The sequence below is a fragment of the Microchirus variegatus genome, assembly GCF_963457635.1.
Source record: "Microchirus variegatus genome assembly, chromosome: 18".
Lineage (NCBI taxonomy): Eukaryota > Metazoa > Chordata > Actinopteri > Pleuronectiformes > Soleidae > Microchirus > Microchirus variegatus.
The window spans coordinates 3738723-3764498 of NC_139819.1; the positions used below are offsets into that span (position 1 = coordinate 3738723).

Below are 25776 nucleotides of genomic sequence, written 5' to 3' on the forward strand. Positions count from 1 at the left end.
TATAAAGAGAAACGATCACGTTATTTCGGGATAAGATGTTTTTCCTTATAACGTCAAAAAAATCACGTTATTTCGAGAAACTATTATGTTATAGCAAAAACTATCATGTTATTTCAAGATAATTCGTTTTATAACGTCAAAACATCTTATCTCGAAATAACGTGATAGTTTCTCGTTACAACGCAATACTGAGCAACCCCACTTTTTTGTAGGTGTGGCAGCAATAGGCTTCTGTAGAAAATGAAACAAATAAATAAAATAATAATACTTCACTTTAGTCACTTTATCTCTTGCTCCATCTTAATCTAATGTCACTATACCAGTGTGTGAAGTATAATGTGAGGAAGAGGAGGATGAGGAGAGAGCAAATGATCTTATTGGGAATAATTCTGCCTCTTGTGAGAAGTCCGTAGCTGACTGTATTTTAACGTTGGTGATAATGGAGTAACTTCAGGAGCTCAATATTTTCTTGGGTTGTACTTTTGGGAACCACAGACAATGCAAAAAATATCCAGAACATTACAAAATCAAAACACAAACTTCTGACTAAACCCCTCTTAAACCCTAACACGACACATGGCAACACAGTATAACGGAAGCCACTGTTATTTGTCCATAATGAAGTTATTTCAACAATAACATAATAACCAGATTTTGGGGTCAAATGTGTGCTTTTGCTTCAGCCTCAGTCTTTGGACGTGTGCGTAAAATACGCACAGCAGCAGCAGCAGCAGCAGCACAATGAGGCTCCAGCCTCCACTCGTTTATTTAACAGTATCAGCACATGTGCGCAACTCAGTGTGAGTGTGCCAAGATTACTTATGGCCCGGGTATAATCCTATGGATTAGTCCACGGAGCCCTTTTTTTTTTTTTTTTTTTTTTTACTTCCCTGTGCGCGTCCCCAGCTCAGCTCAGCTCACCATGTGTGGCACCACCCCCTCCTCCTCCTCCTCCTCCCGAGGAGAGAGAGAGGGGCGCACACAAAGCGGAGTAATCACACTGGAGATCCTGGATGTAACCATGGAAGCGTTTGTCTCCGTCCTCAATGGGCTGCCCGGCCATTCATTTAGTGATCGCGCTGAATCAATATTTAGGCTTTTCAATTTTATTAGCTGCTCCACGGGGGGATTTTTGGCAGCGCGTAAAAGGAAATTAGCGGTTTGGCCAAAGCACTTTTTTTTTTTTTTTTTTTTAATCGTTTTCTTATATGTGCGCTCGAGCTGCCACAGCATAATTAATGACGTGTATATCATAGCGACTCATTTGTTTCCTTTATTCTAGGCGCAATTAATCAAGCGCAGAGTCAGCACCAGTCATCAGTGACTCAGCTACTGCGAAATAAATCATAAAGACGTTTGAATAGTGTACGAGACAATGGAGTTATAGAATATATATACAATAAAGAACAGGCGAGAGTACACAATGGAACAGAATTCATCACAAAACAGCCTAATATGTCCAAGTGTCATGTCTTAATCTTTCTTATTTGTGGATAAAGAGCTTGTTGCAGACATTCAGATGAGAAAATGTATTTAAATTGGCAAAAGATTGCAAATTTGTTTTAATTAAAGTCATTAAAATGACTTTTAAGTGGCAAAAATAACCACAATTAAGTTTTAACCACTGTTTCCACACTGATATATATTAATGTACATCATATTTGTCAAAAGAGAGTCACATTTTGAGTCAAATCTGTAACCAAATCGAATGGGAAACATATTTACTCTCATTTACACTCGTTCCATGTTACTTTTAAAACATTTAAATTCATTTTAGAGACAACCCTGAAGCTTCAAAGTCAATAAAATCATTCATTTTACTCAATAATATTGGATAAAAGTGTCCAAATCTACAGTATACTCAAACAGCACGTCATTTAATCCATCATAAATGAGTCTGGACAGCACCAGCAAAGAGAAAGACACAGTGAAATAACAGATCGTCTCTTACCTGACACCTTGCTCGGCTTCTCTGTCCGATATAAACAGCTAGAATGTCTTTAACGCTGAGGTCAACATGGATACGCGCTCCCGGGTCTGTGCGCAGCTCCTGTTCTCATCCAACAACAACAGCAAGCAGCAGCAGCCAGAAATGCTGCTTTTGTGTGACTTAATGTATTTAAGGAGAGGAGGGGGAAAAAAAGAAGAAGAAGAAGAACAGCTTGTGAAAACGTGTAGCTGTTGTGTTCCACCCCCGGGTGCGTAAAAAAAGAGTCCGCGTCTCCTCAGCTCCGAGCTCCGGCTGCAGCCATGTGAGAACTGTGGATGATCCACGACAGACAGAAAGAGAGAGAGAGAGATTACTCCACTCCCGGTGACTGACTTCGGCTCGTCTGAGAGTTGGTGGCTAATGAGACAAGATGTTTTAATCCCATTTGTCTCTGGTGGCGGCGGTGGGTGCGCAGAGGGTGCGTAAAGCGGGCGGACAGCTCCACCCTGTGAGCCGAGCAGGCATCGATCCATGTGTCCCGTCTGTGTCTCCACTGTGGAGAACAAACATCAGTTAACGTTTAATTCATGTACAGCGTATTTCACACCTGTAGAGAGTATAAGCAGGGGTGCCCCTAGAACGTATGGGGCCCCATGCCCACATACACAAGCCATATTATGTCCATTCCCAAATTTGACAAAACTTTGCTTTATTTCTTTGTTTGCCATCACACTGTAGACAAGGGCAGCCCAAAGTGGGGCCCTTGGGCCGAATTTGGTCCATCCAAGGGTTTAATTTGGCCCACTAGAATTTAAAGTAGCATTTAAAGTAGGGGCCTCAAACTCAAAATGGCCTGGGGGCCAGTCAATTGAAAAAAAAAATCAGGAAAAATGAAAAAAGAAATTAAGATTATTTCGTGGTAATCCATCATGCTGTTGCAATTACGAATAGTGAGGATGACATCGCACACCATTTCAAAATAAAAGAGTTTGTTTTGATATATAGCTCCCAAAAAAAAAACCATTTATGCCGCAAAACATTAATCTGTAAATAACAACAATAGACAGAAATATACATGTAGATAATTGTAATTAAAACACTAGACAAGCTTCAATTAAATTGTAATTAAAGTTAATCATTTCAAAATAAGGGTAGGACAACATTTGGCATTTGGCCTGCAAGTTTGAGACCCCTGATTTAAAGTAAGATTGGGGTCTCTTGGGGTCATCCTTCTTCAGGTGGACACATCAGTGCCCGTTCTTGAGATTCCAACATTAAGTCCTACGATCGAAGTGTATTAAGTGTTTAAGGTAAGTGTTTCCTTAATTGTTTTTCCGTTTAATTTTGTTTTCCACAGAGTTTGAGACTGTGTTTTTACTGCCAGGCTGTGATTTCTACATGCTATTAAACTGTATGTACCATTATTATTATTATTAGATATTTACTTTAAAACACGTCCAGTACTTGTGTAAAGTGTAAATTATATATATTTTTTTCATAGAATATTTAATATATTCTCTTCAAGGACAGGGATTCGTATTTGTCAGCCCTTTGGCGCCATCTTGCGATAACCAGTGCGCAGTGACGATGCTATTGAACCATTCAAAACGAGCCATTGCGTCATTACGTAAGTATTCTGTTGACGTGGCGTGAGCGGTAGCAGACTATAGCAGTTCAACAACAGTGGCTAGCGCAGGCAGACAAGCAGGCAGGGATCACAGCACAGGAGCGGGGTGAGACCGGAGACACGTCCGCCGCGGAGGAGGAGGAGGAAGAAGATGGATTTTAATTGGAACCACTGATCGATCGAGGCTCACCGTGTGTTCGTTTTCCTCCAGGTAAACGCAATTGACGACGGCGACATTGTTATATTCACTAACCGCGAGCGCCCGCAGCTTAATCTGTAAACTAGCTAGCGTTAGCCTAGCCTTCACGAGCCCCCCAGGTACGCCTCGGTATCGCTAAGTAGCGGAACTGTGAACTTTGCACTTTTATCGACAAAAGTCCAATATTTGTACTTCTTTAACGTGGAGTTGTTGAAGTCGAGCTGTTTTACGACACTGAGCGGACTGAGTAGAGAAACATGTGTGTTTGCTAAGTTCAGAAGTAGCTAAGTGTGTAGCTTTTTAAGTCACTTTGACAAATTAATTTCATAATCGAGTATTCGAGTATTTGTTTGGTCCATACAGAAAAAAAAAAACGAACGTCAGTTCAAAAAAAGTCGTCACCGTGAGTTGCTCTGTGGTTCGTATCTAAGCCGCGATAAGATAAAGTAACGTTATCATTAGCTGATGGTGTTACGTAAACACAAGAGCCTTGGCAACCAGGGATGGTCAGCAGAAACACGCACTGAGCAGGGTTGGGCAGCTCAATACTTTACATATCTCGACGCAAAAGGTGAGTTTTCCCACAAGTTAAAGGCCCCAGTGTGTAAAACGTAGCAACAGTTAAAATGTGACACAGCCGGAGTGTGTTGGGGGAACCTGTGGTAGCCTTCAGTTAGCATCAAAACGCGTGTAGTTTGTCCATTGTGGGCTTCTGTAACGACGTGGTGGCAGTCCTACACAATGGCTCTTTCTGGGTTCATGAAAAAGAAAGATTCGTACAAAAACAAGTGTGTATTATTATACCTTTTTTATTTCCCATCCATCTTCTACAGCTTTATCCTCCACATGAGGGTCACTAGTGCCAAATCCAGCTGACGTAGGCGGTGGGGGGGGGTACACCCTGGACAGGGCATCAGAGAGACACAACAACCATCCACACTCGCATCTACAGTCAATGTCTAGTGTTCAATTTGCCTAATCCCCAAATCTGCATGCTTTTGTACCGAGAGAGAGAGAGAGAGAAAACCGGAGACAATGCAAACTCCAAGTGTTTTCTTGCTGCTAAGGCAGGAGTGCTAACCACTGCACCAACTGTATGTTCCTGTCAATTAGCATCAAAACTCGTTCTACATTGGCCAACATTCAAAACACCGTCACTGCACAGTGCTTATGAATATGTCTGCACATGTTAAGTATCAAAAAAAGTTAGTTCTTAGTTCTATGAAAGGTTACGTCGATCACACTGTTAAACAGGTTTAAATTTACACGGAAACAGCTCTGCATAAGACTATAGATACTTTCTTAATAAAACATACACCGACAACGCTTCTTAAATGACGACAAATGGATTTCGCCCTAAAGTCTGTCTCTGCTTCTCCCCCGTTTACAGTGGCATAAAATGTCCAGTAGAAGCCAGCACTATGGGTTCCAGTCAGCCACCCTGGTGCAGCCGGCCAACGGCGGTCACGCCTACCTGTTCGGAAACAACGGCTCGGAGAACGACCTGTCGGAGGAGGACGCCGACGCCTACGAGCTGCGGCCTCGCGGCAGAGAGAGGATCCGCAGGAGCACGTCCAGAGAGAGGCTGGACGACATCATCTACCTGAGCAGGGACGTGCACGAGGGGGACACTCTGAACAGCATCGCCCTGCAGTACCACTGCTCGGTACGTCTGCACTTGGATTTCTGTACTCTGGATTAGTGATGGGGCTTTTCTGACAAAAAAAAATTGCTGTTGGAATATTCTTCTTCAAATATTCAAAAATATTTGAAGAGAGAGCTTGTGAAAGTGCACGTTAGGTTAACAAGATGCTTTCACAGACCCTGGTAAATCTAGTCACTTTTGTGGAATCTAGAGCAGGTTAAGCTTCAAGATGCATTCAAGGAATCTAGTAAATCTGCAAACACATGGCGTTCACCGATTAGATACTCGTCCTTGTCACTGGAATGGAAAGATTTGTAATCATTGATAAAACATTTGTTTTGTATCTTTTTTTAATATACGACGCATAGACACAGACACTGTAAGACGTGTTATAATCAAGCGAATAATCAAAATAATTGAGTTCTGGTGCTCGTCCCTACTACTGCATACTGAATGTTTACCGAGGGCTGTACAGTTGATCTTTAAAAAGACGAGTATTTCAAGTGCACGACAGAAATGTTAAAAGTTAAAAACAAATACTTTTTAGTTCCATTAGAATACAGAAATGAATATTTCCTTCTCGTTATAAACCTTTAATACAGGAAATATTGAACTTAAGTTTGACACACGCTCAGTTCCAACTTCTCTCTGAGATTAAAGTCAAACCACTCTTACATCAGATACATAATTTACTAACCAGATTAACATTATGAAAAAAAAGTCCATTCATTTAAACTGTCTTAGCCTCGAGACTTTACTAATTATAATGAATTACTTAATGGCTGAGCACAAAATCCATGGAATGTATTCAGGGAAGTTGACTGACATGTTTGACAACTTGACACGATGTTAGCATGCGTGGAATCGTATAATTTGCCAGGTTACATCTGTTGGAGATGTCACTAAACTCCCATCTTTCCGTCTCCTTCCTAGGTTGCTGATATTAAGCGTGCCAACAACCTCCTGACAGAGCAGGACTTCTTCGCCCTGCGCTCGGTGAAGATCCCCGTGAGACGCTTCAGCGTCCTCACGGAGACCCACGGCACCGGTCCTCTTAAATCTGCCTCGCCCTCTGGTGCCCCACGCCCGCCCCCGCCTCACATCTCACCGGTTTCCACCCTCCCTTCAGAGTCCTCCACAGACTCGTCGTCTTCCACTGACAGCGTGGAAGGATTCCTCCAGGAGAAGGACAAGGACATCGAGCGCCTGGTTAAGTCCACGGGTCCGTCTCGGAACAGCCTGCACGAGGTGGTTTCCTCGCTGACGCTGCAGCAGCAGCAGCAGCCTTTGCTGGCAGGCGTAGAGTACAAGTCAGGACAGAGGAAGGACCCCTATCACGGGGCAGACTGGGGCATGAGGTGGTGGACGGCGGTGGCCATCATGCTGGTGGTCGGCATCGTCACGCCTGTGTTTTATCTGCTGTACTACGAGGTTCTTGTGAAGGCGGACGTCAGCCACCACGGAGCCCCGACGTCGTCGAGCAGCGACGCGAGGCACGCGCACCTCCCTGACAATAAGTTGAACTTTCCGGTCGGAGAAGGCGCAGGTGCCGCGCTGGGACATAATCATGGAAACGTGGATCGCGGAGATCCACAGAAAATCTATGTGGACAAACCCGGAGACAGTGAACAGGGAGGACTCAAGAAGACATAACATAAGGGATTTTAAACTTTACTACAGTACATATTTGTCGCTAGAGACCTAATAAAGAGTGGGTGATCCCATTTTGGATAGTTTTTGACTTAAAAAAAAAATGTCCAGTGTGTAGGAATTAGTGAGAACTGCGGGGACATCTAATGGTGAGATTGCAGAGTGTGGTACGGCACATTTTTTTGCATTTCTACTAGGAATAGTACCAAAATACCTGGCCCCAACCAGAGGAAAACGGTATGGGCTCCATTTTACAAAAGCTTGACGTCTTATTGAGACAAACGGAGCAGGAAAAACAAACAAAATTCACCACAACGCGTCTCACAGCCCACGTTCCGCCTACCAAGTGAAACGCAAACCTGACACAGTATCAAACCACAATGGAAACACGGCAGTACAAACAAGGATGTTTGTCTCTAAACCCTCTTCCACTTCCTCCCTCTTCTTAGTCACACTTCAAAAGTATGTACCAGTAAACCCTGCTAATTATTACACACTGGACCTTTAAGACCTCACTGCAATTTGTCTCGGGACAAATTTTTTAATTGAAAGTTGAAAGACTAGAAATAAGGGTTAAGACCACAATTGCTCCCTGTGTCCATTCATTTTCAAAAAAAAAAAAACAAACAAAAGGGACCTTCAGGTGCAGGTTCAGACGTCTCTGCTGGACGATGGGAAGATCTCACGGCGTTATTGTCGTCATCAGCGATGGATCGGTGGCCTCGGCCCAGAATCGTCAATAATTCCCTCAAAAACCTCGCTTTTGTTTTTTTTTTTGCCATGTTTGTAATTTTCCACTGCTTGTTGGGAAAGTCCCGATTGCTGCCGTTGTGTTTATTAATACAACATTAATTTATTTCAAGACTATCAAGCATTCATTTTCACTCACGCCATCAGTATTGACAGTGAACGGTTAAATTGTGTTTGTATGATTCCATTTTTCTTTCTTTGCCTGCTTTTTCCATTTTTAAAAAACAAACAAACAAACATTCAGAGCATGGTAAGAAACGTGGGGAAACGCACAGCGTTCCCACAAAGACTCACACTTCTTCTTCTTCTTCTTCAGTAATTATGTGAAATGTTTGAATATAGCCCTTTTTATTGGATCACTGTGTTCACGTTTTAAAGACAAAAGCATTTTGTGTCGTCGACAACATACGTGCCTTTTCTCGATCCTGTGTAAATGTACAACAACGGGCTGGAAAATAAATCTATTTTGAATAAATTATTGCTAGTCCGCACACGGCTTTAGCGTCTGTCATTTACGCAGTCCATCACAGAGGGAGAAAGAAACAAAAAACTAAACTTTCACTTCACGACTCGTATTTACAATATTTACTTGACTGTACAACACTTGCTTGGTTCAGTACGTGGCTTCGCCGTCCATGTTCTCGTCGCTGATGGCGCCAAACTCTTCCCCGTTGTCAAAGTAGCTTTCTATGTAGTCGTTGTCCTGCAGAGAAACGGAAGATTTTAAAAACGTATTACTAGGACGGATGAATAAATCTGCCTCCTGTGAAAAGTCCATAGCCGACCTTCTGGTTTCTCTGCTCCGTACAACAAATGATAAACATAGCCCGTAATATCTAGGGCAAGGTCATGTCGTATCGTATGTGCAGTGCTGATTTTGACTTGTTTAGATAAGACGTGCTGCTGCTGTTTAACTCGAGTCAACATGGATTCCAGTTTGTACTTTTCATCTCTCACCTCTTCAACGTCCTCTTCCTCATATTCCTCCGCCTCGACCTCCTCTTCATCCTCACCGCCCGGCTTCTTCTCCGCCTCGTCGTCGGATTTTTCCGGGTTCCCGTCCTCCGTCTTTGCCAGTTCCTGAAACATTGTGCACTAACATGAGGAAAAGGACACTTGACACGTGGAATAAAGAGGAGGAAAAAAAGGGGTCTTACGTCTAGTTTATTCAGCACGTCCTTTGATTCTTTGCTGGATATTTTCACCGTTTTCTTCTTCGTCACTGTTGGATTTAAGCATTTATTTATAATCGTTTCACTCCACAGACATAACATCTCGTTACATACATACATACAGGTTGTTAAATATACCTGCTTTAACGCGGAGTTTCTTCTTCTGAGGCATCAACTCTTTTGGGAAAAGATTCCAGTCTAAAACGAGAAGAACAACATTTACCGTGTCGTCCTTCTCTTCCCCCTCAGTGTTCGCTGACATTGATAAATGCAAATACCTGGAGTCCATTCTTCATCTGTCACTCGTCTTTGCTTCAGGTATCGTTCGGCGTATCGTTCCACTTCTGTTTCATGGAAACAAAATCAAGTTATATACAGTTTATCAACATAAGCACGTCAAACAAGCACCAGTTCCTTCTCGCTTCACACTCAACAGTCCAGCACAACTATAAATGGAAATGTCACACACTGAATGAAACCACTGATACAGGAGGTTTTACATTAAATATAAAATCACACACTGGTCTGAAAACAAAAAACAATCAATTGTGAAAAACTTGAGCGTCGAACGACTTCGCAAACTTGAGCGCCCGCCAAAATATTGCTAACTTGAGGATCTGCCAATATCACAAACTTGAGCGTCGACCGATATCGCAAACTTGAGTGCCCACCGAAATATCGCAAACTTGAGGATCCGCTAATATCGCAAACATGAGGATGCGCCGCTATTGCAAACTTGAGCGTCGACCGATATCGCAAACTTGAGGATCTACCGCTATCGCAATCTTGAGCATCAACCGTTATCGCAAACTTGAGCATCGACCGATTTCGCAAACTCGATTATCAACCGATACCGCAAACTTGAGCGTCGACCGATACCGCAAACTTGAGCGTCGACCGATATCGCAAACTTGAGCATCCACCGCTATCGCAAACTTGAGCATCAACCGCTAGCGCAGACTTGAGGATCGACCAACATTGCAAACTTGATTATTGACCGACACACAAACATGATTATCGACCAATATCGCAAACTTGAGCGTCTAACATCGCAAACTTGAGTTTTGACCGACGCGCAAACTTGAGGGACCACCAATATCGCAAATTTGAGCGTCGACCGATATTGCAAACTTCAGCATCTACAGATGGATTGTATCAGATTTTACACTTTTATCAGTCCGATGTCTGATGCAGTGATTTTAACCAGTATCGGACAGATACCAATATGGAGTATCATATCGTATCATACAAGTTATTATCACTCCCCATATTCATGTCCATAGAACAATATCATTCACAGGTATTAAGATATTAACTTCATCACATACAACCTTATATTGCTGGAAACAATTCTATTGGGTTTGCAGCCATTGAAATTGAACAAAGCAACCAGATGATGCCTCACCACTTGCTTGTACTTGAATATACTGTGTATTAGTGTACTTCCCTCACTGTTCAAAAACGGGAAATTCTGGAAAATCAGATCATATAAATCACATTTAAACCGACAGATGAGATTTCAACTGTAACTGAATCCGAACCTGACCACAAATCTGACTTTCTACCCTTTGGTCAGACATGAGTCTAATGAAATGTTCACTTCCTGAGTGCTGCATTATCTCTCCTCACAGCAGCAGCTGTGTTTCTATTAGACGTGATGGAAATGTCAGGTTTCTAATGCACTGCTGCTGCTGCTGCTGCCGTCTCCTCCTCCTCCTCCTCCTCCTCCTCCTCCTCCTCCTCCTCCTCCTCCTCACCTGCTTTACTCTTGAGAGGTTTGATGTTATGAGGCAGACGCTGCATGGTTCCTCTCATCTCCTGCTTCAAGGCCAACATGTAATCCTCGTCCTCACCGGCTTTCAGAGGGATGGGTTTGAAGTCTGTGTTCTGAAAAGAAAAAAGAGGCATTTAAACGTCACAGTTATGGCTCTTTTTTTCCCCCATTTATGTGTCATTGAGTTACAACACTGAACAGAGGTGGAAAGTGCTTTAAAAATGAGAAATAAAAAGGTATTAAAAGGTCTGTTTGATATCAGGAAAACACATTAAATAAATGCTTAAATTTGATTAATCAATCAATTTTTTTATTTTCTATACAATAAAATGATTTTTAAACCTCTAAATCATGTCATATGGAGTCAAGAATCCAGATTCAAAACATTCAAGAAGCTGAAAAGTCAGAGACCTTTGCAGAGCCGTTTCTTGCTATGTGGACGATGCAGCTGCATAGGGCCCCACAGCCACCAGGGGGCCCCCAAACTGCAAGTTCAGACCCATATTTTATTATATTTTTGAGAAGTGCCTGCCTTTATTTGCATGTATTGGATGCATTCATTATGCATATATTTGCAAAGCATGTAAGTGTTAGTGGGGTAAATCAGAAAAAGTTAGGAATCTCTACTTCGAGTTTGAAAAAATAGGGGCCCCCAAATAGTATCTCGCATAGGGCCCCCAAACAGCTAGAAACGGCCCTGGACCTTTGTTTGAATTATGAAAACAGAATCACTTTATCCAACTCCAGTGTCTGTCATTGCAATTTTTATAGTTAATTGTTTAATTTGTGAATTAAATACACGTTGTTTGTTTTGTTTTTATCCTGTAAAGCACTCCGAGTAGCATTGGTTTGTATGAAATGTACAATATAATATATTATAAGAGTAGCAGCTTTATTTAAAAACACCTTTAAAAACAGCAGCTTACAAAGTGCTTTTACATACAAATCGAAATGCATACATATGAGCAGTATAAATAAAGCAAATATTAATTGATTTAAGGTGCTTACAAAGAAAGAGACGGAGCCCTTTTTATATAAATAAAATCTTAAATGCCAACCGAACAAAACTGACCCACTCTTTGTCACTATCCTGATTTAATCACAGTGTCAACAAACTGTCAAAACAGCACAAAGGCTGTTAAAAGGACTCTGTCATGCAAGAGGATTCTTACACAATGCACAGAGATTATGAGGAGGAGGAGTCAATGCAAGGCCCCCCCGAGGGCCCCCTTTGTCCTTTGGGCCCCTCTTTGGCTGCAGTATGCAGAATATGGATTAAAAAAAAATAATAATATGCAGAATAGTATGCAGAATATGGATTAAAAAAAAAAATAAAAAAAATAAATGTCCTGTGCTTCCATAAAAATCTTGTAATATTGAGTCTTGGGTACTTTTATGTTGCAGATGCTGACAACAGGAAGTGATCAGGTCAAACTGACACTAAGGGAAGTTCAGAGGTCACAGAGGTGTGTGATTTTAATCATCTCTGGGTAGATTAAATCTAAAGGGAGGCAGTGATGCAACATTACAAAAGCCAACACTAGAGAGTGACAGAGGGATACAGGGTCGGACCAAGCCTCCATGGGGCCCTAAGCAACAGTTTGATTTTGGGGCCCTTTGTTACTGCCAATAATGGAAGCAGACACCGGATTTGCAAACTTACAGAAAAATCTTTCAATTAATAGTTGGCAAAATCAGCAACTCCCCCTACTGGTGACACAGAGAATCAATACATAAAACCAAACGGTTTATAAACAAAATATTAAGATAGAATCTTTAGGGGGGGGGATTCAAAATACACTCATGTAAGACAACAATTTGACTTGTATGATGTAAAAAACACAGCATTAAATAAAATAAACAAATACTAAATGTAAATATAATAATAATGTAAATCAACAGAGGCACCCAGAACAAGGTAATAAAAATGGTTTATAAATACAAAATATTAAGTTAAATAATCACATCTGACAACAATGTAAAAACTGTGGAGGAAAAATTCTAAATAAACTACAGCAATCCAAACTTTTATTTTTATTTTTTATTAATGAATTGCTCTTGGGGGCCCTAAGCAGCGGCTTAGTAAGCTTATGCCTTGGACCGGCCCTGGAGGGATATACTCACTGGAAACAGAGGACTGGGCCCCACCCTGGCTTCAGGCATGCTGCCCCTGCCGATGCCCAGAGCCTCGATGTTGAAGGTAAAGGCAGCGACTCCGCGGCCCTTTCCGGCCATGACTGTGCTGTGAACGAGCCTGACGCACCACACCAGAGTCCACGAGTGTTTACTGTCCACGTATAAAACACAACGTAACACGCACATGGGTTAATAAACACAAATACACTTAAAATACGGAGACACTCGGACATTTACAGGCAGTAATAAGTGATACTCACTGGGTCAGAAAACTGCACTGGAGACTAAACGTCCGTTCACTCCAGGGCTATTTAACGACATTGACAGCCTACAGTGTCTCCATTTGTCCACTTTTCCGCTTAACGTGTCGGTGAAACTCAGTTAGCGAACTTTATCCGCGGTTCGGCTCGTGTCCCAACTCCTGACACCGACTACAGACACAGCTAGGACCGTGTGTGTGTGTGTGTGTGTGTGTGTGTGTTTGGCTAACACCGGCGCGGAAGCTTGTACAGTACACGGCGGCATGTGTGTGTTTGAAACTGTGGCTTTAAAATGAGCAAGTGAGAAGGCGTGGCTTCCGCTTCAACGCCCAATAGCAGCGCGTTCGCGGCATGTCGTCATTTGCCCGTTTGACCAATGAGGAGGCTGTGCTGACGCAGAGGCGTGGCTGACATGGCAGTTTGTTCCTGGCTCCGTTCATTCCTATGGACTTGCTCCGTGGATGTATTATAATATCATATAATTAGTATAATGTACACAACTGAGTATTTTCTATAGGTTTGTCAAATATTTTATATGAAATATCTTATGTCACCGCTCTTCCTTCGCAGTGCATTCTGGGAGTTGTTGTCGTTCATCCAGATGAGCCAAAAATACATGTTTCTGCCTTTTCTCGGCTAAGAAGGCACATGTAATTCATATATTATTTCACATTTCTACGACACAGTATTGTTCCTAATAATATGGTCATGCATCTGCAGGTTTTCTGGCCTGACTTTATTTTATGATCATTATATTAACCACAATAGTAATTATAACGATACGTTACCCTAACCCGCTTCATTTTGTAAACCACCTATCCAGGAACAGTTATAAATTTGAACTTTGACATTTAAAACCAAAATACAAGCATAGCAATGAGACAAAAAAAATCATATTCATGGTTAATATTCAATTATTTTTTTAATCATAAAAGTACTTAATGATGTCATTATTTTATTGGACAATCATATATAAAATCCCTGAATTCATTCATTCATTCAACATTTTTGACTATTGAGTATATCAGTGAATGGATTTATTTTAGGGAAATCAGGCAAAAACAACAGGATTCATGCAACAACACATATAAACTAATAGTCACTAATTAGCCAATTAAATAAACCATTAAATTGATCATTTTAAACTTTAATTACGTCATTATACTTTTCAGCTTACTGTCATGTCCTGTGGACACTTTTACAGGCATCTCTTTTACTATTGAGGTCAATGGGAATTTGGCTTAATGAGCATTTGTTTGTTGCAGTACCCAGAGTGGCCACCATGACAAAAATGTCTTCATAATAGATTAATTATTAGGCCAATGCAGGCGTCGTAGGCGGGGCGTATTTTCTCAGCCAATAGCAGCTCGTTCTGTAATGAGGTCATTCCCCCTTTCGACCAATGAGAGCGCCGTCCTCACACAAGGGCGTGTCATCCAGCGGGGCCACCATCACATGAACGTCAATGAAAACACACACACACACATACATCACCACACCTAGCTAAAACGGCTACATCCAGCTCACCTGACCCGCACAGCATCCGCACCGACCCCCGCTTTCGACAAGCGCATGACGTGGGGATGTCTGCGTCCGACTGGTACGCTCACAAGTCGCTCGGAGACGGACTCTTCTGGATCCAGGAGCGATTCTTCCAGTCGGAGAACCGGGCTAACATTTGGCTGCTCCGCGGCTCGCACCAGGACGTGGTCATAGACACCGGTCTGGGCTTGAGGAGCTTACCGGACTACATCGACTCCAAGGGGCTGCTGGGCAAGGACCCGCAGAGGAAGAACCCGCTGCTCGCCATCGCCACCCACGCCCACTTCGACCACTCGGGCGGTCTGCATCAGTTCCAACAGGTGGGCGTCCACAGCGCCGAGGTCGATGCTCTGGCCAACGGCGACAACTTCGAGACGGTGACCTGGCTCAGCGACAGGGAGATCGCCGAGTCCCCGAGTCCAGGCTGGAGGGCAAGGCACTACAAAGTGAAGGCTGTGCAGCCCACACACATCCTGCAGGAGGGTAGGTGATACTGTGCAGGCCGCTCCTGCTCCTCCTGGTGCTCCTCCTGCTCCTCCTCCTGCTGCTGCTGCACACAGGATTTATGAGGACAGTGGGTCTGTAATCAAAGGCCAGGTCATCATGAGGTTTTCTTAATGTACTCAAGTGATGATGAGCACCAGGCGAGATTCCATTAGAAAGATTTAATGGCTGCAGTTTGCACATTGTGCACTTTATCACCATCATGCTCAAACACACACATTCAAACACACACACAGAGTTTGGCAGGGAACCAAAAAATGACTTACTGAAAGAACACACTCTCACACACACACACGCATGCAGAGCTGTCTAACAACCTTTCATAAGCACTTAGTCCATCAGAATAGGAACAAGAACAGATTCATGGAGAAAACCACAAAAGGCAGAAGTTAACGGTGTCGTGCGTTAACGTTTACGACCCATTAGCATGTTTGCACGCAAGTGTATCGTCGCTTAAAAAGAAGGAAAACACCGACTTTACTTTTAAATGTTCCTTCAGACAAGGGTCTTACTTTAGGGAGGCCGCCATGTTTCTACGGCAGCCCGAATGGACAAACCAGCCAGAATAATAATAGAGTGTCGAATACACGGTCCATGAGTCCGATAATATCACGATATATAACGATTCTGTGATAATAATCAATACATTGGAAGACAATCGTGGAGAACAAAGTGCACGAAGGCTATCAGATTTATCGCGATTATATCACCAAATTGATATTTTGAGCCACCCCTATACACGAATATAGTCGTAAGCTGTAAACTAAACAAATATTTGTGCATCTCGTAAAGCACGTGTCAAACTCGAGGCCCAGGTGTGGCCCGAAACTACATTTCCCACAATGCACGGCGTCCGTCCACTAGATCGCAGTGTATCATTGTATATGCATCACGCGACGAGTGAAATAGAGATTGAGACTGTGGATCGGGGTACATCTATAATGCGTAATATTTGTAACTTGAATAAGTAATAAATACAAAAAGTTATTTAGCAACATGTTACAGAGTAGTTACCTTTATTTTACATTTAGTTACATTTATTCTGGCCCTTTGAGGGTAACCATTATGCCGATGTGGCCCTCGGTGAAAATGAGTTTGACATCATCACATCATCAGTTTCCCTCTCCACGCTGTGACAGAACCCGGACTGTGAGGCTGTGTTTTGACTGCAGTGCAGCAGCCAGTGACTCTGACACAGCACAACCACGCGGTCGGTTATTGCCCGACGATGCAGAAATGTTATACTCAAAGAGGCGATTGTTAACATTTCTGTCCAAAACTCCTGCCAGAGGCAGATCTGCTCGTCCTGAACACGGAGCTCTTTGTTACACAACTGGTATTAAGTCGTAAAGTGACGTAACGTGAGTTTAATCTATTTGTAATTGAGTTTGGGTGAGTTTCTACTTGTAAAGTGTGCTTTAGGTAATGGCTAAATCACTAACGTGAAGGAGGGTGTTAATGCTCAGCAGGGAGGTTTTTCATTAGTGTGGCCAAACTCTTTCTTTGACGGATGTAACGGAATACGTCAGTCGTCTGCACAGCACACGCGCTAAAAATAGAGCTGCTTTGTACAAGTCGCTGCTGCAGCTGGAACACAAAAACACACACACAATATAGACAAAGCAGTTTTATTTATAGAGCACAGAGTCAGGGTGCTGTTCAGAGACATTTGGAAGTAGTAGATTTAAAAAACAACAACAACATCGGAAGAAATCAGTTTAAAAAATGACAGAATAGTTGGTAATCAGGGTCCGAGCACAAATGTCGAAGAACCTATTGTTCCCGTTAAAATGATTATTTTTCTCCGACGTTGCGCTCATTTTTGAGGAGGTTAACGTGCATTAAAACTTGGGTCAGCCAAAAATGCGATAGTGGCATAGGGCACCAACCCGTTCATAGCCACAGGGCTCTATAGCGCCACCAGAAGTTGGGTCATGGTCAGACAAAATTATGATTTTTTTCGTATCGGGTCCAAGTCGCACATCGTTGTTTCCGGTTTTAACCAAACTAAGTTGGTACACTTGTTTCTCTCGTGATTCCAAACACATTTCTTATGTACTTCCATTAGCTCCGCCCACCCAGAAGTCGGCCATTTTGGAAAAACTAAAATGGCAAGTCTGTGCATTTGAACAAACTCTACTAGCACGTTTGAGCTAGCCACGTGAAACTCGGTCCACGTGTTAGCTAGACAAGTTAATGATTAAGAGTTTTCAAAGGCGTGGTCTCAGTGCTCCGACAAAGTTGACGTTAAAATGGCAAGAAAGCTACTTCCACAAATTCCACTTTTTGAAAGCTTTAACGTAAACAGAACTTGTGTGGGGCGAGGGCCCTTTCATGACTGTTGCGGTCCTAGTTAATTTAGTAATCGTTTAATATTTAATTAATTGTTGCAGCCCTAACAGCTACAACCACAGTTTAATGGGTTTTACGTTTTATTCGGCCTAAATTGGTGATCTGGAAAACCAGGAGAAACCAGGTCATCGTCATCAGAGTCAGGTCCCAGGTCTCCCGTGTACCTAATAAAGTGAGCGGCAGTTCTCTTTTTCCTGTTCTTAGGTGACGTCATCAACCTGGGTGACCGGCAGCTGACGGTGCTCCACATGCCCGGTCACTCCCGCGGCAGCATCTGCCTCCACGACCACGACAACAAGCTGCTCTTCAGCGGGGACGTGGTGTACGACGGCGCCATGATCGACTGGCTGCCGTACAGCCGCGTCAGCGACTACATCAGCAGCTGCGAGCGTCTGGTGGGACTGGTGGACAGCGAACAGGTGAGACTACCTGACACGCGCGCGGCGGGGATGACGTCATCGGCCCAAGTGTTCCACTGTTACGTCACTACGTACGGCGACCATAAACCTAGCTTAAACCTAGCTTCATGGCTGTCGTTAACGGGCACATCGGCCGTAAGAGACAAAAAGCACAGGTGCAAATACCTGAATTAGTGAGTTCCATTTAGTCCTGTCCTGACTTTGCAATTTGCAATTGGTTTGTTGGCTAAAATCAGTTTTTCTTGTGTCCCCACTGGCAGCCATTTTGTTAGCAAGATTGTGTGTCAGAATCAGAAAAACACAGACAGTTAATGGTGGCAGTGCTTAGGCTGGTTAGATAACTAGCTAGATAGCTTCTTTTTGAGCCTGTGTTTCCCCAAGAAATAATGGTATTAGCAAGCTAATGCTAGCTACCTAACTTACAAACCGAGGTAACGTTAGCTTAGTTTGCTACTGACAATGAACTCGAGTCAAATCAACTATCAGGACAGACAGAATTGACATAAAATCATCTTTGTGATATTTCTTCATCGAACCACGCTTCAAAACATCAAAATTAACCCTTAAAACAGCTCCAACATACCTGATTCGAAGGGTTAGCTCGTCGGGAAGCATCGAAGAAGCCTGATAACGACCCGTTTATTTCAATCAGGTGTGAGGAAACATGTAAAACGTGGCAGGGCAGCGGGTCCTGAGGACCAGGACTCGAGAAACACTGCCTTTTTTTAAAATAAAGAAAAACAGGCATGTTTTGTTGACAATAAAGGTTTCTATTCTGTACCAGTAGCAAAAGTATGTTAGCAGAAAATGACTTTGGTAGAAGTTGTAGTCACTTTTTTATAATATTACTTCAGTAAAAGTATATGACATCTACTGTAATAAAGTATCAAACGTTGTCTGATAAAATGTGCTTAGGTTACAGAAATAAAAGTAGCTAACAGTAGCTAGTAGAAATGCTAGCTCTGTACAGAATTTTGTACTGAAGTACAGTAACAATAATCTGTAATAATCTGTAACTAATCCACACAGGTTGACCAGGTCCTGCCAGGACACTACAACACCTTCGGTGCCAAGCGTCTCCACCGCCTGGCGTCCTCGTACATCACCCGAGCCGGGACGTGTCCCGCCAAGTTCTCCACGTTCGCCTGGAGGACGGTGGCCGGCGTGGCCCTGAGGGCCTGTAACCCCCGCAGCGCCTGCTAATGAAGAGGGAGGAGGAGGAGGGAAGAGGGGGGGGGGGAGCAAGAAATGCACAAAAAGATAAAATGTTTAAATGTGAAAGACAGACACATTTATTCACTTATGTAATCCAACAGAATTCATGTAATTGCCAAACTTTATGTAAAAGAAATGGTTTACATAAGTCGATAATCAGCCTCATATGAAGCATATTCTAAGTATTTATTAGTGTGATGAAGTTATATATATATATATATATACTGTATTGTCTGAATAATATGATTCCTTTTTTTTATATATATAAACATAAGCAGATGTTTAGTTACGACAGCACAACAAAGAACACAACAACAACAACAACAATAATGCACTGCAAACACAAAACAGGGAGCTATGGGTTTTTCCGCTGAAACAATATGGCCATAGTGTTTCTCTATGCATCCTATAATGCTCAGTGAAGACTCCGTATCCACTACCTCCTATGTTTGGAAAGAGTGCTTTGTAGTATTTGAACGAAGGATCAACAGCTTTGCTATTGACAATATTGACAATAAAGACCGTGTTCTACCTGCCTTTTTTTCTTCCATGTTTCCCACCGATCACACGAGGAGAGATCTCCGACGGGATTAGTCACCGGAGAGAGAGGATTTAATAGAATATAATCCATCGTAAAGTGTTATTTTTTCACTGCAGGGAAAATGTTAACACTTCCAAAATCTTATTCCACACCCACAGACAATCTAATCCATATAATCCCAGTTTTGCCACTCAAATGTGGCCAAAAACTCTACCATAAATCATATAAATCACATACAAATATGGAAAAAAAAACAAGGAAACTGAGTTGATAAAACATTTATTAGAATTAATGTTATATTATTTTTTAAACATGAGATTTTTCCCCCACCGCTCGCCACGGACAAAGTCTGTGATAAAACACGGAAAAACAACTCGATCGTTCAAATTTATTCCACGGTATCTACGACGCGTAACAGTTTAAAGTTCAGGGCCACATCCTCTGTGTGTAAATATATATATGTATGTATATATATATATGTATACAAAAATACATATATATATGTATATATGTGCATGTATGTATGTAAATATATATACATATATTTATGCATATATATATGTGTATACAAATACACATATATATGTATATATATACATACATATATTTATGCATGTATACATATATATACATACATACACATACACCTATTTATGCATGTATACATATATATACACATACATACATATATATGTATGTATATATGTGCATTTACATATATGCACATACATACATAACATATATCTATATGTATGTATATACACATACATATATATGTATGTATATATGTATACACACATACACATATATGCACATACATACATACATATATATATATATACATACATATATATAGCTGCATGTATAACAAAGAATCAATATGGTAACAAAAGATAAAAGAGATTTTTATTTTGTTAATTTATACAAATTAATTTCCAGAAACAAATGCCGTTTTTTTTGTTGTTGTGGTTTTTTTAAAATCTTCGTAAAAAAAACAATTTCTCCAAAGTTCTGAGGCTCATGAGAGAGAAACTGAACAACAAGCTCAACACAAACTCCTCTAAAAGACGACATTTATTCATGATTTAAAACCTCAATTCTCTGTGATTTGTCTAAACAACTTGCATAATCTTAAAAAAAACAACGGCCGCAGCTGATTAAATCTGATTAAATTCTGCCACCTAAATATTTGACGTTTTCAATATACTTCAACTTTGGTTAGTTATTATTTATTCAAGAGTCTTGTTTTCATGCATTTTTTTGGGGGGGTGAACTACAGCCTGTCAATACGCTTGTAAAAGGACAAAAAAAAGACCAGAGCGAACATGAGAGTTGAACCCTGAACAGATCACAGTAATAACCAGTACAGTCAGTTTGAGCACTTTTGCATTAAGTTAAGTTATTTGACGCCAAAAAATCATCGCGAACGAAACGATCTCAAGTAGTTTTTGAACATTTTTAAACTGTTAGGTGTAAATCGTGCATAGTAAAAAATCCTCATCTGTTGAGTTGAATAATAATGAAGTCCAGATGACGATCGCACCGACTTCACCTCCACGTTTTCACACACGCTCACCGTCTCTTATAGCAACAACAAACAAAAAAAACACCGCAAACCCTTTAATTTTGCACAACACGGATCAGAATCGCCATCAAACAGATGATTTCGAACGCGGTGTTTGAACGACGACGACGACAACGGACGACAAATCGCAACGTTTGTCCAGTTTTAGACCTTCTTCACACCTGGTATTAGCATTTGTTTTTGAGGGATCCAGTCTGGAGCGGATTACGGATTAGGAGTCACGATGTTAGCGTCTGAGCACAGACTGGAAAAGGTGTCGCATCCGATCTCTGCGACCTCATTTCGGAGGTGGTTTGAGGACTAAAACAGATATAAAATGGATATTTTTCACCCATATATTTACCAGATTCATAAAATATAATTTTATTGATAACAACTACTACAAACAATGCTTGAATAACTTCACTGATGGTCTGTCTGTGCACACACAGTATTTCAAATGAAAACAACCCACTAAAGAATATTAAAATAAAGTTTCATGAACATGAATAATGCATAATTTGTAATATTTCAATAGATTAATAATAATAATAATAATAATAAAAATCTAAATGAAATGCCAATTATTAAATTTTTTTTTTGTTTTATTTCATATTATAGCAGCTTTGACTCACTCCAGCTCCATTACACGGTCAGATTTGTTAAAAGCATCATTTGATTCCAGAAATTCGTCCACATGTGATCTAACATCACCGAGGACAGATGTTAATACCAGGTCTGAACGAGGTCTCAGAATCAGATTCTGAAGAGTCGTCCTTGTCCTGAACGCCGATCACTTACCGCGGTCCGTCGTCTCTCAAAGCAAAGCAGAGTACGTCCCGTAGAAGTTCAGAAAAACCCGCAGCAACGCCTGCAGCGGCGACCGTCACCCGTCTTTGTTTTGGCGAGAACACGTTCCAGTTTTGCCTCCAGGAGAGGAGACCCAGTCTTTCCACCGTCCTTCTCCTCCAGACTTTGCTCACGATCGTGCATTATAAAAGTACTGTAGACTCTCAGTCTGAGCCGGCTCACTCACACCTGACTCTGGAGCCAGTTGCGAGGATCCAGTCGCGCCCTGAGGTTCCTGAGGCTGCGTCGAGCCGGTGACGGCCTGGAGAACGGCGCTCCGCCCTCGGACGACTCGGGGCTGTGGCTGCTGCTGCTGCCCTCGCTGTTGCTGGAGCTGTTGCTGGACGTGGAGCTGGAGCAGGAGAGCGTGGTGGACGAGGAGATGGGGATGGGGACGAGCAGCGAGGAGGAAGGAGGAGGAGGAGGAGGAGGATGCTGGCAGGAGCACTGGAAGGCCCCTCCTCCTCCTCCTCCTCCTCCTCCGTAGCCCCTCCCTCGTAGCGTGCTGAGCTTGGCGTCCAGCGACAGCGTGCGCGGCCTCAGGCGCGACGGCGACGACGGCGACAGGGAGAAGTTTGACGGCTCGGGCCAGTTGCGATGGTGGGAGTGGGGGCTGCTGCTGCTGCACTGGCTGTCGCTGTCCGAGGTCAGGCTCACGTCCGAGGAGAGCAGGCCCGGGCGAGGGCTCGCCGGGCTCCGGGGCGAGCGGCGAGGGCTGCGGGGGCTGTGGCCGGAGAGGCGGGAGGAGGTGCAGGGGCGAGGGCGGCCGGCGCTCTTGGGGTTGTCCTCCTGGAACAGGGACATCCAGGTGGGGGAGGTGCCCAGCTGACTGCGGAGCTCCAGCTCCTGCAGGCGCCGAGCGAGGATGTCCGACACGGTGCTGCTGAGGTCATCGGACGACTCAATAACTGCAGGGACGGAGAGAAAAGTCACCGTTAAGGTGCCGCAGAAGTCGCCGAAGTCACATTTATGATGTTATAAAATTTAAGTCTAAGTTTAAGTCTACGGCATCATGTTTCTTACTCTATCTTACTGTTAAAGGTGCCATATGTAAGAATGTGGCCAAAAACTGTCACTACATTCAAATTCAAAACACCGAGGTCTTATAGGTTTTCGTTTTCTGACGTAACTGGCAACCCGTGGTTGCTCGGCAGCTGAGACTCTACTGACTGCAATGATTGGTAGACGGCGGTAGGTGGCGCCACATGCCAAAACATGATTTCAAAACATAAACATGATTTGCAGTCTGCAAAATATAATTTTTTTAATGCAAATATTTTGTCTGTACTGTTGTTGTTGGTGAGTTCAGTTTGTTATATGAACATTATTCCTGAGTCTCTGTGACATATAAGGAGGATTTTATGGCCAGTTTAGCTTAAGATTTATTACAATAATGCACCTTTAAACACTCATTTCCATCTAGAAATTAAAGTTTCACGCTCTCGCACCAAAGCCCATTGAGAAAATCATCGTTTTCTTTTTTAGCTCACAGAGACACAGGAGCTGCAGGTCGACTGCTGCCTTCTTTAGGGAAGTTTGAGTCACTTTAATGAACCAGAACGACGGTTTGCAAACACATAAGTGACACGCTAACACTTTTTAATGTGCGGACGGAGGCAGAAGTGGATCAACGACTCCTGTGTGCAATTAGATAAAATTGCTGATTTTCTCTATGGGCTTTGGTGTAGGGGAGAGAGAGAGGTGAAACAGAGAGGATAAAGCAGCTAAAGTCATTCTAAAGAGTCAGTGTTTTCCTTTTTGTCCCAACTAGCAGTAGATTATGTGCCTAGACCTCAAAAATTTAAATTTTTGATGTGTTTTCACCATTTGCAAACAATAATTTAGTATTTATAGTATTTTATACATTATTCTAGTTATCCTTACAATTACAGGTAATATGCAAAATCACATTGTTTTCATGTGAATATGGGGACACACAAATCAGTATAAGAGCAGATTAATAAATCAGTCCACTTGCACATCGTTTCAAAAACATGTGAATGTCTATTATAGCTGGGCTCCATGTCCAGGTTTAGCTTCACAAAATGAACAAATTAACACATTAAAATGAACAAATACTGAAATGTTAGGCCTCTGACACTGAATACTTAAACATAAAATGTCACTATATTAATATATATATAATATACATAATATAAAATACCTGCTAGACTTAAGCAAAATGCATAACATTGTTTTTATTTATCACAGAATTTGACATTTAATGACATTTCACAGCCCACTAGGGGGCAGCAGCCCACACGGAGCTGAAGCTGGCGCTGAATTAGAAATCATACCTTGCTTGTATATATATATATATGTATATTTATACACGTACATATATATACGTATATATATATATATACGTATATATATGTATACACATATGTATATGTGTATATATATATATATATATACACACACATATATGTATATGTGTATATACATACATATATATATACATACATACACATATATATATATATACATATATACGTATATATAGATACATATATATATACATACATACACATATATATATATACATATATACGTATATATAGATACATATATATATACATACATACACATATATATATATACATATATACGTATATATAGATACATATATATATACATACATACATACATATATATATATGTATATACATATACATATATATATATGTATATGTATATGTATATACATATATATATATATATATGTATATACATATACGTATGTACATATATGATGAACCCAGTCCAGCAGCGTCCTGCTCCTGCGTTACTTCACCTGTCGTTGTAATAGGACGAGAGCAGAGCGCGAATCTCGGCGGACACGGCGTTATCCTGCAGCAGGAGACCCTCACAGGAGGGTGTGGCAAGAGGAGCTGCCACAGAGGAGTTAGGGAAACGTGGAGCGGATCAGGAGGAGGAGGAGGAGGAGGAGGAGGAGGAGGAGGAGTGAGAGTGTGTGTAAAAAACAGAAAAGGATAAGGATCGACGTGGCGAGGAAATGAATGTTGTGGGTACGTGTGATGGCAGAACAAAACGGAATCATTCGAGGGTGATGATGATGATGATGATGATGATGATGAGGATGAGTTTAATACAAGGAGGGTAATAATAAAAGACAAAGGACACAAAGCCAAGGAGCCATGGAATTAAAAAGGACACACGGGGGGGAAATCAGAAAGAGAAAGAGAGAAAACACAGAGAGAGTCAGTCAGTGAGTCAGAGATAAAGACACACACACACACACACAAACACACACACGTCTATCTACAGTAAAGCAGAGTGAGTGTGAAACATCAGGAAAAGGATTACGGCAGCGTCTCTCATGCACAGGGACACATGCAGAGCAGCCTCAGAGCTTCCTGTCTCTGTCCTCCCTTACTTTTTCTTACTTTTACATGTAAAAAAAAAGGAGTTGTCCATGTCTTACCCATTTCGTGGTACAGGGAGCCCTGTTTCGGCGTGGCCGGCGCCGGTTTCCGCGGCGACGGCAGCTCAATTTTCATCAAGTCCTCGCAGCACTGCTTCCACTGGCCTGCGTCACAGTGACAAAGCAATAACCTTTAACACGATATAACCAGAAATAATAATAATCACATTTAAGAAGGTAAAATTTGACTTTTTTTCTA

General features: G+C 42.0%; 4 protein-coding genes across 4 annotated transcripts in view; 2 read left to right on the top strand and 2 right to left on the bottom strand.

Annotated features, from left to right (window-relative positions):
- Window positions 1-3632: 3632 nt before the first annotated feature.
- On the top strand, window positions 3633-8138 carry lysmd3 (LysM, putative peptidoglycan-binding, domain containing 3). The gene is made up of 3 exons (XM_083904986.1): window positions 3633-3768; window positions 5147-5422; window positions 6335-8138. The coding sequence occupies exons 2-3, from the start codon at window positions 5156-5158 to the stop codon at window positions 7052-7054; spliced, it is 987 nt and encodes a 328-aa protein (XP_083761112.1). The 5' UTR covers window positions 3633-3768; window positions 5147-5155; the 3' UTR covers window positions 7055-8138.
- A 276-nt stretch (window positions 8139-8414) lies between these two features.
- On the bottom strand, window positions 8415-13247 carry polr3g (polymerase (RNA) III (DNA directed) polypeptide G; the record flags this gene model as incomplete). The annotated part of the gene is made up of 8 exons (XM_083904474.1): window positions 13144-13247; window positions 12872-13034; window positions 10731-10860; window positions 9252-9317; window positions 9112-9171; window positions 8959-9023; window positions 8759-8881; window positions 8415-8504 (listed from the first exon to the last, which is right to left on the bottom strand). Exons 2-8 carry the CDS (start codon window positions 12980-12982, stop codon window positions 8415-8417), a joined length of 645 nt encoding a protein of 214 aa, XP_083760600.1. The 5' UTR covers window positions 12983-13034; window positions 13144-13247.
- A 1479-nt stretch (window positions 13248-14726) lies between these two features.
- On the top strand, window positions 14727-19163 carry mblac2 (metallo-beta-lactamase domain containing 2; the record flags this gene model as incomplete). The annotated part of the gene is made up of 3 exons (XM_083905473.1): window positions 14727-15168; window positions 17746-17960; window positions 18990-19163. The coding sequence occupies 3 exons, from the start codon at window positions 14727-14729 to the stop codon at window positions 19161-19163; spliced, it is 831 nt and encodes a 276-aa protein (XP_083761599.1).
- A 1446-nt stretch (window positions 19164-20609) lies between these two features.
- rtkna (rhotekin a) overlaps window positions 20610-25776 on the bottom strand; it is a 63636-nt gene continuing 58469 nt past the window's right edge. The window contains exons 10-11 of the mRNA XM_083904453.1: window positions 25578-25682; window positions 20610-23037 (exon numbers count right to left, since the gene is read on the bottom strand). Coding sequence (XP_083760579.1) covers window positions 22313-23037; window positions 25578-25682 — 830 coding nt within the window. The 3' untranslated portion in view covers window positions 20610-22312. The remainder of the gene's footprint in view (window positions 23038-25577; window positions 25683-25776) is intronic.